This window comes from Phodopus roborovskii, unplaced genomic scaffold, assembly GCF_943737965.1.
Source record: "Phodopus roborovskii unplaced genomic scaffold, PHOROB, whole genome shotgun sequence".
In the NCBI taxonomy this organism is placed as follows: domain Eukaryota; kingdom Metazoa; phylum Chordata; class Mammalia; order Rodentia; family Cricetidae; genus Phodopus; species Phodopus roborovskii.
Genome location: NW_026126485.1, coordinates 19,327,314 through 19,340,201, shown reverse-complemented (window position 1 = coordinate 19,340,201; position 12,888 = coordinate 19,327,314). Strand labels below are relative to the sequence as shown.

Genomic DNA, 12,888 nt, shown 5'->3' with positions numbered 1-12,888 from the left:
AAACTTGTTCACTTGTTCCATAGACTGGGCTGGCTTCGAACTCACAGACATGCACCTGCCTCTGCCTTCTGAGTGAATGGGTTAAAGACGTGTGCTACTACTGCCTGGGTCCCTACATTTTCAAATAAAATATTATGTAGCTCAGGCCATCCTGGAACTCAGTATGCATCTAGGCATGCCTGTAACCCCAGCATTTGGAGGCTGAGGCAGGAGGATCTTCAGTTTCCAACCAACTTGAACAAAATTGGCAGACTCACACTTAAGAAAAAAAATCTTATCTTAAATACTGAGGCTAGGAACAGTTAACATGCCTGTGGTCCATGCTATTTGGTTAACTGAAGCAAAAGTGATTAGACCCAGGAGTTGGGGCTAGTCAGTCTCAGCAACACAGAAGCCCTGTCTCAAAGGGGGGGGGGGCAACCCTAAGGCTATAGTTCGGTAAGAGCATTTCTAGCATACACACCTAGGTTTGACCACCAGAACAACACACACAAGTGAGTGATATATTGGAATACATGTGTGCAAAGGATCAGCGCAGGCTCAGTGGCACTAGAAAGGCTCTCTGGCAGGATAGCAGGGACTAGGAGAGGCCATGGACAGAACACCAAAAGAGTAGCAAAGGCCCTAGGGATATCTGTCACACTGTCCACATAAGGAGGGATGCAGGAAGGTCCCAATCACATTGCATAACTTCTGAACCAAGCTGTCATAACTATAAACTAGGACAAATCTTCACACCTACATTCTGTGGAAAATGACTATGAATCTAGACTTTTACCAGCTGGGCAATGGGAAAATTGAGTCTTTTATTTATTAGACAGGTTTCTCTGTGTAGCCCAGGTTTTCCTGGAACTGGCTCTGTATATCAGGCTGGCCTCAGAAAGTGCACATCGTACCACACACATTCCCATTTATTACTGCTGTGATAAAAATCTAAAACAACATTATAAAAATTGCAACAATAAGCTAGGTATTGGTGGTACATGCCTTTAATCCCAGCACTCAGGAGGCAGAGGTGCAGGTGGATCTCTGTGAATTTGAGGCCTACAGAGTTCCAGGACAGGCTCCAAAGCTATGCAGAGAAACCCTGTCTTAAACACCCCCCATATCCACTCCCCAATAAGTTGCAAAAATAAACATCCTGCAGATCCTAAAATTATTGACAGGAGGCAACAAACTTAAGTGCTGCCAAGCATTGGTGGTACACACATTTGATCCAGAGCTTGGGAGACAGAGGCAGGTACATCTCTGTGAATTTGAGGTCAGCCTGGTTTACTGGGCTAGTTTTAGGACTGCCAAGGCTACACAAAGAAACTCTGTCTTGAAAAAAGAAAGAAAAAACCAAACAAATAAGCTAAGTGTGGTGATATACACCTATAATCTCAGTTCTTGAAAGACTGAGGCAGAATCTTAAATTTGAGGCTAGCCTGGGCTTATAATAACCTATGTAGGCCAGGCTGGCTCTGAACTCAGAGATCTGCCTGCCTCTGCCTTCTGAGTGCCAGGATTAAAGTTATGTGCCACCCAGCCTAAAAAATTATTTAATAAATAAAGACATGGACAAAGATAAAACAACCATAAACATAAAAAACAAAAAATACTTTAAAAATCAGCCCCAGAATGGGCCCCCCCCCAGACTGATAGCTGGGAATCTAGCATGGGACTGACTCAGGCCCCTCTGAATATGGGTCTCAGCTAGAAGGACTGAGCAGTCTAAGGGACTTCAGACAGTGGAACCAGAATGTATTCCTGTTGCAAAAAGGACCTTGCAGACACATCCCCCATGGAGGGATACTGCCTTAACCTAGAGACAGGAGAGAAGTCCTAGTCCCTACTTCAAATGACTTGACAGATTTGCATGACCCCACCTGGATGGCATTGCCCTACATGTGGAATTGGGGTGGGGGGGGATGGGAGGGGAGGGTGGTCAGGGTGCATGTGAGGGGGCAGAAAAGGTAAGAGGGAGGAAGGGAGGGAGGGAGAGGGAACTGGGATCAACATGTAAAATAAAAAATAATTAAAAAAAAAAAAAAAACCAGCCCCAGAAAAGCAAATTAAAATGCAGGTGTCTGACACTTTATGCAACTGATTCCTCAAAGTTCATGAGTCTCCCTCTTTTTTCGGACACAGTCTAAGTATGTGGCCCAGGCTGGCCTCAAACTCATGATGTCCCTGCTTCAGGTGCTCCAACAAATGGGAGATTTGAATGTAAGGGAAAATGAAGTGCGTTCTCTCACCCCACACCCTTGCTCCTACTGAGCACAGGAATGCTGGCGTTTAGGCATCACTTACTACATGCTCAGTTCACTTGGAGAGGAGTTTTAATGTTATTTACTTAAAAGAGGACTCGGCACTAGTTAGTGATTAGTAAATGCTGTGGCAAGAGGCTGGCTCGGGCACTTAAGTGCTTGTTGTGTATGAGTTCATTCCACAGAATCTACATTAGAAATAAGGAATCTACATTTATAATCCTAAGAGTTAGAGAGATGGAGGCAGCCTGCCTAACTGGTGAGCCAATCAGAGTTCCTGTCTCAAAGGACAGGGACAGTGTTCCTAAGGGTAACACCCAAGATTGTTTTTCACGTGTACCTGAACAGAGACCCACATCCATTAAAAATGTTGAGTGGAGCCATGCACCTGCTTGGGCTGCCTGAGACCTGAAGTGCTGACTCCCAAACCAAGCACTGCATGGAATGGAGTGAGGCAAGGCCCACAAGTCACCTAATGAAATGAGTAACAAAGAATCCTAAGGAAAGGAAGCACATGAGGCAAAGTGCCCACTTTATTAGACAACAGCTGATCCACAGGGCCCAAACCCACTACAGGCACCACTAAAGGCCAGCACAAGAAACCTGCTTCCTGTACTTTGGACCCTGCCCCTGGGTGGGTGAAACAGAGGAGTGAGCTGGCCTCACAGAGGCCTCATAAATATTAGAGAGGTCACTTGTGGGGGATGCACAGGTACTGGACAAGGCTCTCTGGGGCAGCCAATATCATGCAGCCTCCTGTGTTTGTGGGCACCTGGGCTCAATATCCAACCGGCACACAGGGCTGTCGTACACCATCTGCAGGTTCACCTTGTGGCCCACCAGCTCTCGGATGTTATTGATGCCATACTTGATCATTGTTGGGCTGAGAGGAGAAACGGAGTTTAACACTAAGTCAGATCAGGCTATCTTTTGCTTCTCACAGGCTCCCATCTTTCTCAGAATGAATGTTTTCCCCAGGGTGAACAAGATGTAGTACTATCAGCCCAGACTTGCCTCCCATTTTCCCCTGTCCCCACACCCCATGCTTAGTCTAGCCTCAGAGTCTTTGCTCTGGCTGTGCCTTGTGCCCGGTACACTCAGCTAGAAACCTTCACTGTTTCCTAGGCCTCCGTGAAGCCTTCTTGATCACCTACTCTCCCTAGGCCTGCTTTACCCTCTCTATAGCACTTCCTGCCCATCAACATGCTGGCCTTCTGAATTTCCTTACTGGCCATGTTGGTTGCCCTTCCTTCTCCACTAGGATTCAGGTTGCATGGTATTGGGGAAATATGCTGTAGTGTTCACAGCTCAAGGCCAAGCACAAAAATTGGGCATTCCTACTAAAGAATTGTCAGAGGCATGAACAAGTGAATGAATTGTCAGAGTCATTCCAGTCATGCCAAGTTCCAGCCTGGGCACTCACCGTTCCAGAGAGAGACCCCAAGCAATAACAGACACATTCTCAGGGAGCCCCATAGGCAGGAGCATCTCAGGGCGGAAGACTCCAGAGTTGCCAACTTCTACCCACTTCTTTAGACCTGTGGGGATAAAAGGGAGGCTAGAGCATACATGTGGGTATTATTGCCCACAGACAATGGGAAGATGGGGTAGGAGCTTAGAAAAGAGGATGACCCAGGCCAAATGTGAGGCCCCTCAGACCTCCCTCTGTATCCAGTTTCCCATCCCTGACCTTGGTGATAGCTGAACACTTCCATGCTGGGCTCTGTGTAGGGGTTGTAGGCTGGTTTGAAGCGCAATTGGGTGATTCCTATAGGGGTTGACCAAGACAGGCTGATGACTCCAGAGGTACTCTCTCAGGGACCCCAAATACTGCCTACCTGGAATGGCTTGCCTGCTCACCCAGCTTGGTGAAGAACTCCCTCAGCACACCCATGAGGTGGCCCAGTGTCAGCCCATGGTCGGCGATCACACCCTCAATCTGGTGGAACTCGGCCAGGTGTGTGGCATCCAACGTCTCATTCCGGAACACACGATCAATGGAGAAGTACTTGGCTGGTGTGAAGGGCTTCTGGGGAGGAGGGGTGACAGCCAGGTCAGGATCAGAAGGTCTATAGGATAGTACCAACCACCCATCCTGAACAGGACAAGCTGTACCTTCTGAGCTAAGCAGTAGAGGGCTCGGGCACTGGCTGCTGTAGTATGTGTACGAAGCAGGTTTTTCCGGGCCTCTTCTAGCTTCCAGGTGTACTTGTAGCTTCAAAAGATAAAGCACGAAGTCTGCCTGGGGTCCTGGAACTCCAGCCTCCTGCCCCACCCAAGCCCAATTCTGCTTCTGCCTCACCCCTGTGAGCCATAGCCGCCCTGGGAATGGGTCCGTTTCACCCTGTGGACATAGTCCATTGGGAGCTGCAGGGCCTCAGCAGGATCTAGACAGGACAGAGTCATGTGATTAGTCAATGAGCATCTCTAAGAAGCCAGTGCACATCAATCAGGCAATGCTCCATATACCCTATGCCCCAGGGGTCACTCCTCAGTTGATGACATCTCTCTCTCTTCATCCAGAGTCCCTACTCCTCCATGCTTCCTCTTCCCCTGGCTCTGACCCATTACCTCCTGCTCTGGTCTCCTCTCATCCCTACTTGACCATGCCCTGCAGTCACAGGGCCACCAACTGACATTTCTACCTCAGAGTTTTTGCACTGGCCACTATCTCCAGCTACAGTGTTCATATAGCTCTCTACCTTACTTTCTTGTCTTTGCTTAAGATTTAAAAAAAAAAAAAAAAACTGGGACAGACTGTATGTAGCTCTGGTGGGCCTGGAACTCTGTAGACCAGGCTAGTCTTAAATTCAGAGACCCACCTGCTTCTGCCTCCAGCCTGCTAAGATAAAAGATGTGTGCTACCACACCCAGCCTTGCTTAACATACACACTCTCCCTATCTCTTCAGGTACAGTGGTCTGGTATACCCAATGGTTTTTAACTCTGTCCTATTACACAGATTGCTCAGGAACTTCCCTGGGGACAAGGACTTCTTTCCTATTTAGGGATGACTCAGTTGGTTAGCAACAATCTTGCCATTCAGGAGGGTCTTCCTCAGCAAGTGCTCTAACACTAAGGCACTCCCAGAAGCAAATAAGCAAAACAATTTTTGCTCCTTTTTGGGGAATGCAGAATTTCTCTCACTCAGCTTCCTGAGTACTGGTGCAGGTAAGAGCTCCCCACACCAAGCTCAAGCATGTGAACTCTTTGGGAATATTAACAACAAAGTTTTGATACTTAATTATAAGTCTTCAGTATGTACGAGCTGTGTAGCCCTAGGCAAGTGATATTCTTTCTGTGCCTAAATTTCCTGAACTGTAAATAAGGGGCTAACAGAATCATTTTCCTGTAGTTGGAAGGTTTACAATGGAGTAGATGACATTTACTACTATTAAATTGGCAGTGGACACCTAGAGAGCTCATCTGCTCACCTCAGCGGAGAAGACCACCATTGTGAGCAGTCACTCCCTTTAGAGGGATTAAGGACAATGAAATACAACACTACAGGGGCTGGCCTGTGACCAGTGACAGAGAACTTGCTAGAATTCAGGAGATCCTGGGTTCCATCCCTAGTAGAAGCAACAGCACACACACACACACACAGAGGAAACAAACTAGTCATGGTGGCTCACACTTGTAACACCATCATGCTGGAGGCTTGAGGCAGGAGGGCAAGACTGAGATCAGTCATGGCTACATAGTGACTTGCAGGCCAGCGGAGGCTACAGTGGAAGACTCTGAGAAAAACAATAACAAGAGAGAGAGACAGAGAAAAACAGGATGGGGGGTGGGGGGTGCGGTGAGGGTGGTAATGGACATTGGTAGAACTAAGGACAACATGCTTCTATTTAAAATTTTTAGTTTTTATTTCAAGACAGGGTTTCTCTGTGGCTTTGGAGGCTGTCCTAGAATCAGCTCTTGTAGACTAGGCTGGTCAGAATACAGAGATCTGCCTGCCTCTGCCTCCCAAGTGCTGGGATTAAAGGCTTGTGCCACCAATGCCCAGCTTAAAAATTTATTTTTTATTTTTCAATTATGTATATGCTTGTGTATCTGTATGGAGTTATATGCACATGAGTTTGGGTGCCTGAGGAGCTCAGAAGGCATCAGATTCCTTGGAGCTGGAGTTGGAGACTGTTGTGAGCATCCAGCATGGATGCTGGGAACTAAATTAGGGTTGTGTGTTCTTAACTGCTAAGCTTTTTCTCTAGCTCACATACATGTCTCAGTTTAGTGAAAAGGATTCTGACCCCAAATAAACCCTTGAGAATTTAAATGATGGTGAGAGAGAAGTGACAGTCAGGGTGGCATTTGATTATTTATTTATGTCATAATAGAGACAGATAGGACCCAGTTCCCACATGTACTAAGTGCTAAACTGATGAGCCATACCCTAGCCCTTAAGTGGTATTAAAAAATCTCAAACATGGTAGCACATGCCATTATTTCATATAAATGGAAGGCAGAAGCAGGTGGATCTTTGTGAGTCTTGAGGCCAGTCTGTTGTACATAGTTCCAGACAACCAGTGAAGTTCTGGATAAAATAAAGATCTCCATGCTTTGTGCCTTTAAGCTCAGTCTTAGCAAGGCAGAGCCAGGGGAATCCCTGTGAGTTCCAGGCCAGCCTCATCTACATGAACTCCAAGCCAACCAAGGTTACATAGTGAAACCTCTCTCTTAAAAAAAAAAAAAAAAAAAAAAAAAAAAAAAGGAGTAAAAATAGAATCTGGAATAAAACAACCGTGGGTGGCTAGCACAGACACAACATAGACAAAGGTCCCCAGGCAGGCAGCAGCCTGGCATGCTGACAGCAGGGAGTAGGCACAAAAGAGAGGTCACTGGGAAAGGGAACTGGCTGCCAGGACTGGCTGGTTACACTGAGGTCAGATCGCATTTTATGAAATGAGATACCCCCCTCCCTAAAACTTTCCCCAGGTCTGAGACCTCTGCCACCACCTTGACCAGGCTACCAGGCTACCCACCTTTCAGGAAGAATGTATCATGTTGGTCACGTGCTGGGTGCTGCTGAGGCTGGAAGAGTGCATCAAAGTTCCAAAAGGAGCTCTCAATGAAGTTGTCCGTAGGCATCTCAGTGAACCTGCAGGAGACGTGGACTGAGGGCCCTGCCTGGGCCAGCAGCTGTCACACCCCACCCCAGGCCCTGTGCTCACCCCATCTCCAGGAAGATCTGTCGGAACTGGGAGCGGACCTTGAGCAAAGGGTGCAAGTGGCCACTGTCTGGGAGCACACCTCGGGCAGAGAAGTTATAGGGCTTGAAGGGCCGGTCCCTCCAGGAGCCGCTGTGGGGAAATTCAGGGCACGAAGACATGAGGAGAGCTGCCCAACCCTCCCTCCCAGCCTCTACCCTTTCCTTACCCTACCTGGAGATCATCTCTGGGCTCAACTCTGCCTCCTGCTTAGACACACTTGTGCTGAAGGCCCTGCCCTTGCTCACCCAGTAGGTTTTCAGGATCCTGTGAACAGAGGAAGAGAAGGGACATTGCTGTCACCTTGAGACCCTTTCCTTGATCTTCCATTGGCTGCTAATCCCAGGACCACTCATGGAGTCACTCTGGTTTTAGGTTGTTTGTTGTTTTAAAGGACTTCATGTATCCCAGACTGACCTAGAATTTGCTATATAGTCAAGAATGATCTTAAATCCCTGCTTCTGCCTCCTATATGCTGGAATTAGTTTATGTGGTGCTAAGGATCAAACTTAGGACTTCGTGCATACTAATCAACCAAGTTACATCCCCAGAACTTGTTCTAGTTATTTTCATCTCTGTTTTTTTTTTTTCTAGAGAGGGTCATGTTGCATAGTAAAGACTGAGATTAAAGGCTTTAGGCCCTGCATCCCACAGAGTGTCCTTATTGGGTTTGCCTTTTTTTTTTTTTTTTAAAGTAAGGGACATTATGTAGTCATGGCTGGCCAGACTATGGAGACCAGGCTGGCCTTAAACTCATAGAAATGCATCTGTCTGCTTCCTGGGCTGGGATTAAAGGCATGCACTATTATGTTCAGCTGCTTTTTTCTCTTTGTGGTGGTAGACATCAACCTAGGGTCCTTGGGCATGTCAGGCAAGTATCCTACAACTGAGCTACATCACCAGTTTTGTTTTATTTATGTGTATTGTATATGTCTGTATGTTTGTGTAAATGTATATCATGTATGTGAGTGCCTGTGGAGGCCAGAAGGTATCAGATCCCCTGGAACAATTCCTAACAAGGACACTGGAGCTAGAGTGACAGGCAGTTGTAAGCCGCCCAATATGGCCACTAGAAATCTAACACAGGTCTCTAGAAGAGCAGCAAGTGCTCTTAACTACTGAGTCATCTCTCCAGCCCCTCCAGCTTTTAAAAATCATTATTACATTCACTTATCTGTGTGTGTGCAGACATATAGTCATTATGTCTCTTCACAGCAAAAGAAACCCTAAGACATCAATCATACTTGGTAACAAGTATCTTTGGCCATGAGCTATTTTGCTGGCCTTTTTTGTCTCCTTTTTTTTTTTTTTTTTTTTTTTTTTTTTTTTGATTAGGTGTTTTATGTAGCTGCAGCTGGCCTTGAATGCCTAATCTTTCTTCATTCATTCTGCTTTTTCTATTGTCTTGAAACTGTCATTTGAAATTTTCTTATGGGGCCACTATCCATCTACCTGTTCAAACATTTATTCACTATATAAAAAAACACTAAGACCTAATTTGTGCCAGAGTCCATTCAAGTAATGATACATTCAGATGGGCCTGATGATATTAGGAAAGTATTGAGTTATTTTGGGTCAGGATCTTTTATTTCACTACCCTAAGAGAAGGGATTTTATAAGTAAGGAAGCTGAAGCTAGGGAAGGCAAAGTTAGTTAGCCAAGTTGTAACTTTAGCTAACCAAGTGCAGATCCTAGATTTCCATCAGTAGCCCCACACTCCCAGACTTTAAAAGGGTCTATAAGGCAGTTTTGCTTTGTATGCCAGGGTGGCCTGGAACCCACCTGTCTCTGCTGTAAAAGTATGCAGCACCAAATCTGGCTCAGTGTGGCCTATCTTGAGTGACACATGAGCAGGAATTTAATTGGCTGACTGCCTGGAAAGGTATACAGGAAGCCATTTCTCAGCAGCAGGTGTAGCAACAGCAAAGGCCAGAAGGCTGCCTGAGTCCAGCACACATACTCAAAAACCGTGGCTAGGTTCATGCCTCTAATCCCAGCACTAGGGAGATAGAGACAAGCGCATCTCTGTGAATTCGAGGTTAACCTGAACTACATAGTGAATGTCAGGCTAGACAGGTCTCAAAACCAAGGAACTAAACAATTAAACAACAGTAACAAAACCCTATATAAATGGGGTGGGTCTGGTGAAGGCTGATGGCAGCAGCAACTGGATATGGGCTAGGCGGCTCCCTTCCTTCATTCTCACAGTACCACACAGGTAAAGGGGCTTAGGCATTGCATTCACGCACACTTCCGTCAGCAGCTTCCTCTTCCGGAGCTCACTCCTTTCCTTTTCAGCCAGCTTCTCAGCCTGGCCTGCCTGGACCAGCTGCAACCGCCTCTGCACTTCATCCTCTATACTGTCCACCTGCCATAGGACAAAGGGAATGGGGGCTAGTGTCTGCCCCACCAACCCTTCTCTCTGCCTCCAGCCTGCCTGGTCATTTGCCTACAGGACTTACCACTTGGAACACCCGGGGCCCATCAGCTGTACTCTTGTCTACTCGGATCCACTTGTTGGACATGGCCTTGCTGAAGCCCACCTTGCCACTGGGCAGTCGCTGGGGAAGTGGGATTGTGATGAGTGCTGTATACCAGGGCTACCTGCATCCCCTCCCCTCCCTGGACCCCAGCCCTGGACCCTACCATGAGCTCACTCTGCACCAGGCCCTCGAGAGGGATGCTTCTAAACACACGGGCCTCATGGCTGCCCTCCCGGGCAATCTCCTCACCCTCTGTAGTCAGCTCCCAGCACTTGGTGGAACGAAGCTCAGCCTCGATGACCTGCAAGGAAACAAGTGGCACATGTGTATGTGGTGTTCAAAACCACCCTCACCAACCCTACAGCACTGGACAACAGAGCCAAGGACAGCCTCAGAGCTGGAGAGAGCATGTATTGCTCTCATACCACATTGATGTGGGATAATGCTCTCTCTTGTACACTGTAAAGATTTGTCACTCGTATTGGCAGCCAGGCAGGAAGTATAGATGGGGCCACCAGACTAGGAGAATGCTGGGGAGAGGATGCAGACACAGAGGAAGCAAGATGAGAGTGCCTTACTGAGAAAAGGTACCAAGCCATGTGCTACACATAGATAGGAATTGTGGGTTAATTGTAAGAGCTTGTTAGTAATAAGCCTGAGCAATAGGCCAACTAGTTTATAATTAATAAAAGCCTCTGTGTTTATTTGGGATTGAACAGCTACAGGATGGGACTGGATAGAAACCTCTGTCTACACCACATAGGGTGGCTCATAGCCACCTCTAACTCTAGCTCTCCAGCTTCCAGGAGCATGTGCACTCATCTCTACATACACATACACACAAGCATATAAACAAAATAAAGCCATTAGTGATGGCTTTAATCCCAGCATTAGGGAGACAGAGGTAGGCTGAGCTCTATGAATTCAAAACCAGCCTGGTCCACATATCATTTGACAGAGTCAAAATGAGACCCTACCTCAAATATAAATAAACTAGGCTGAGTAGTGGCACACTCCTTTAATCCCTGTACTCAGAAGGCAGAGGCAGGCGATCTCTAAGGCCAGCCTGGTCTAAAGAGTTCCAGGACAGCCAGGGCAAACAGAGAAACCCCGTCTTGATAAAACAAAAATATTAAATTCAAAAGGCAGCCTCAAAGCTGTTATAAGTCAACTCAACTATACTATTTTCCATAGAGTGGGGGAAGAGAAGAGAGGGGAGGAGGGGGCCGATTTTCATTCAGGATCTTGCTTTGCTATATATCCCAGGAAGAATTCAAACCCCTGGACACCTCCGGTGTTGGGACTATAGACATATACTAATGTCCCTAGCTGAAATAATTCTTTTATTTTTTTCAGATTCAATCTTATTTATTTTTTTATTTGTCTGTTTATTTTTGAGGCAGGGTTTCTCTATATAGCTCCAGGTCGTCTTCAAACACCTCAGAGATCTACAGAATATGGCATTTAACATGTTTTAATAACATAGGTCCTTTTTTTTTATGACAATGAGACATGTCTGCTCCTGGCAGCACCAGTCTACGTCAGAGAAGATATTGGGCATCGAAGAAACTCTACATGGAGCTTAAGTTCTTTGTGGTAAAGGTAAGCCACTGGGCAAGAAAGTGCTCTTGCCTCAGCTGCTGAGTTTATGGCTAACTTGATTTACATAGTGGGTTACAGGATAGCCAGGGCTATGTAAAGAGGTCTGAAAAACAAAACAAAAATAAAAACCCACTGAGGCTGGAGACATAGTTCAGTGGTTAAGAGCACTAACTGCTCTTCCAGAGGACCTAGGTTCGATTCCCAGCACCCACGTGGAAGCTCACAACTGTCTAACTCCAGGGTCCACCACCTTCACACAGATGTACATGCAAGCAAAACACCAAAGCACACAAAACAGAAATAAATATTTTTTAAAAATAATAAAAACCCACAAAAAATAAAGTAAAAACTGAGTTGGGGAGGTGCTTCAGTAGTTATGAACAATAGCTCTTGCAGAGGAACCAGGTTCAAATTCCAGCACCTATATGGAAGTTCACAATCATTTGTAACTTAAGTTCCAGGGGAATCCAATACCCTTTTCCGGCCTCTTCCTCAAGCTGGGACACATACATGAAAACATAAGAGGAGCAATAAACTTTTTTTTTTTTTTTTTTTAAGTTGAGCCAGGTATTAAAGGCATTAGCCTTTAATCTCAACCCTCTGGAGGTAAGTGGATCTAAGTTGGAGGCCAGCCTGGTTCACAGAGCAATTTCCAGCACAGTCTGGAGCTATATTTCAGGGGTACAGCTTTCACCTGGGGCGCAAGGAGGCCCTGATATGGAGATGAATGGGGATGAGAGAACCTACAAATCCATGCAATTCTGCCCTTATGGTCACTTCGGCCTATAATGCCGATACCAATGCCTTGCCATTGATGTCTTGAGTGCCATCCTTTTCCTACACCAGACCTGACTCGGTTACCATTTCCACCGGATCCCGGCTCTCTATTCCCCAGCACCAGATCAACTGTCACAGCTGGTTCTAAGCCTTCACATCACTCAGGTCATTAGACTGCAACCCCTTTCCGGGCAGCGATCTCGTCTTGTCACACCCTTACACGCGCTGTGCGTTCGCCTTAATAGGCATTGGTTGCTTGAGTAACATAAATCTTTCCAGACTTCCCACCTGTGCACCCCACGGTGCCCCTCAATGTAATTTCCCCTAACCAGTCATAATGGGCTACAGGTGTAAAAGCCAGGCGGGCCGAACTCACCTCACCCAGAGCCTGCAGACTCTTCACTGCGCCCACCACCACCTGGTGCTCCACGCCCAGCTGCGTAGCCAACTCTGCGCTGTCCAGGCCGCCATCAGCTGCCTCCAGCCGCCGCAACAACAGCTCCAACACAGGATTGTCGGCCATGGCTGTCCTCAGTATGCTTAGAGCGTGCAGGCCGCCGGACGAATT

The 12,888-nt window shown here is 46.8% G+C and overlaps 1 protein-coding gene across 1 annotated transcript; it reads right to left on the bottom strand.

Annotated features, from left to right (window-relative positions):
• Positions 1-2,751: 2,751 nt before the first annotated feature.
• On the bottom strand, positions 2,752-12,888 carry Farsa (phenylalanyl-tRNA synthetase subunit alpha). The gene is made up of 13 exons (XM_051194987.1): positions 12,697-12,888; positions 10,105-10,242; positions 9,921-10,019; positions 9,708-9,826; positions 7,633-7,725; positions 7,423-7,551; positions 7,234-7,349; positions 4,552-4,636; positions 4,365-4,464; positions 4,110-4,278; positions 3,940-4,017; positions 3,673-3,787; positions 2,752-3,132 (listed from the first exon to the last, which is right to left on the bottom strand). The coding sequence occupies exons 1-13, from the start codon at positions 12,841-12,843 to the stop codon at positions 2,994-2,996; spliced, it is 1,527 nt and encodes a 508-aa protein (XP_051050944.1). The 5' UTR covers positions 12,844-12,888; the 3' UTR covers positions 2,752-2,993.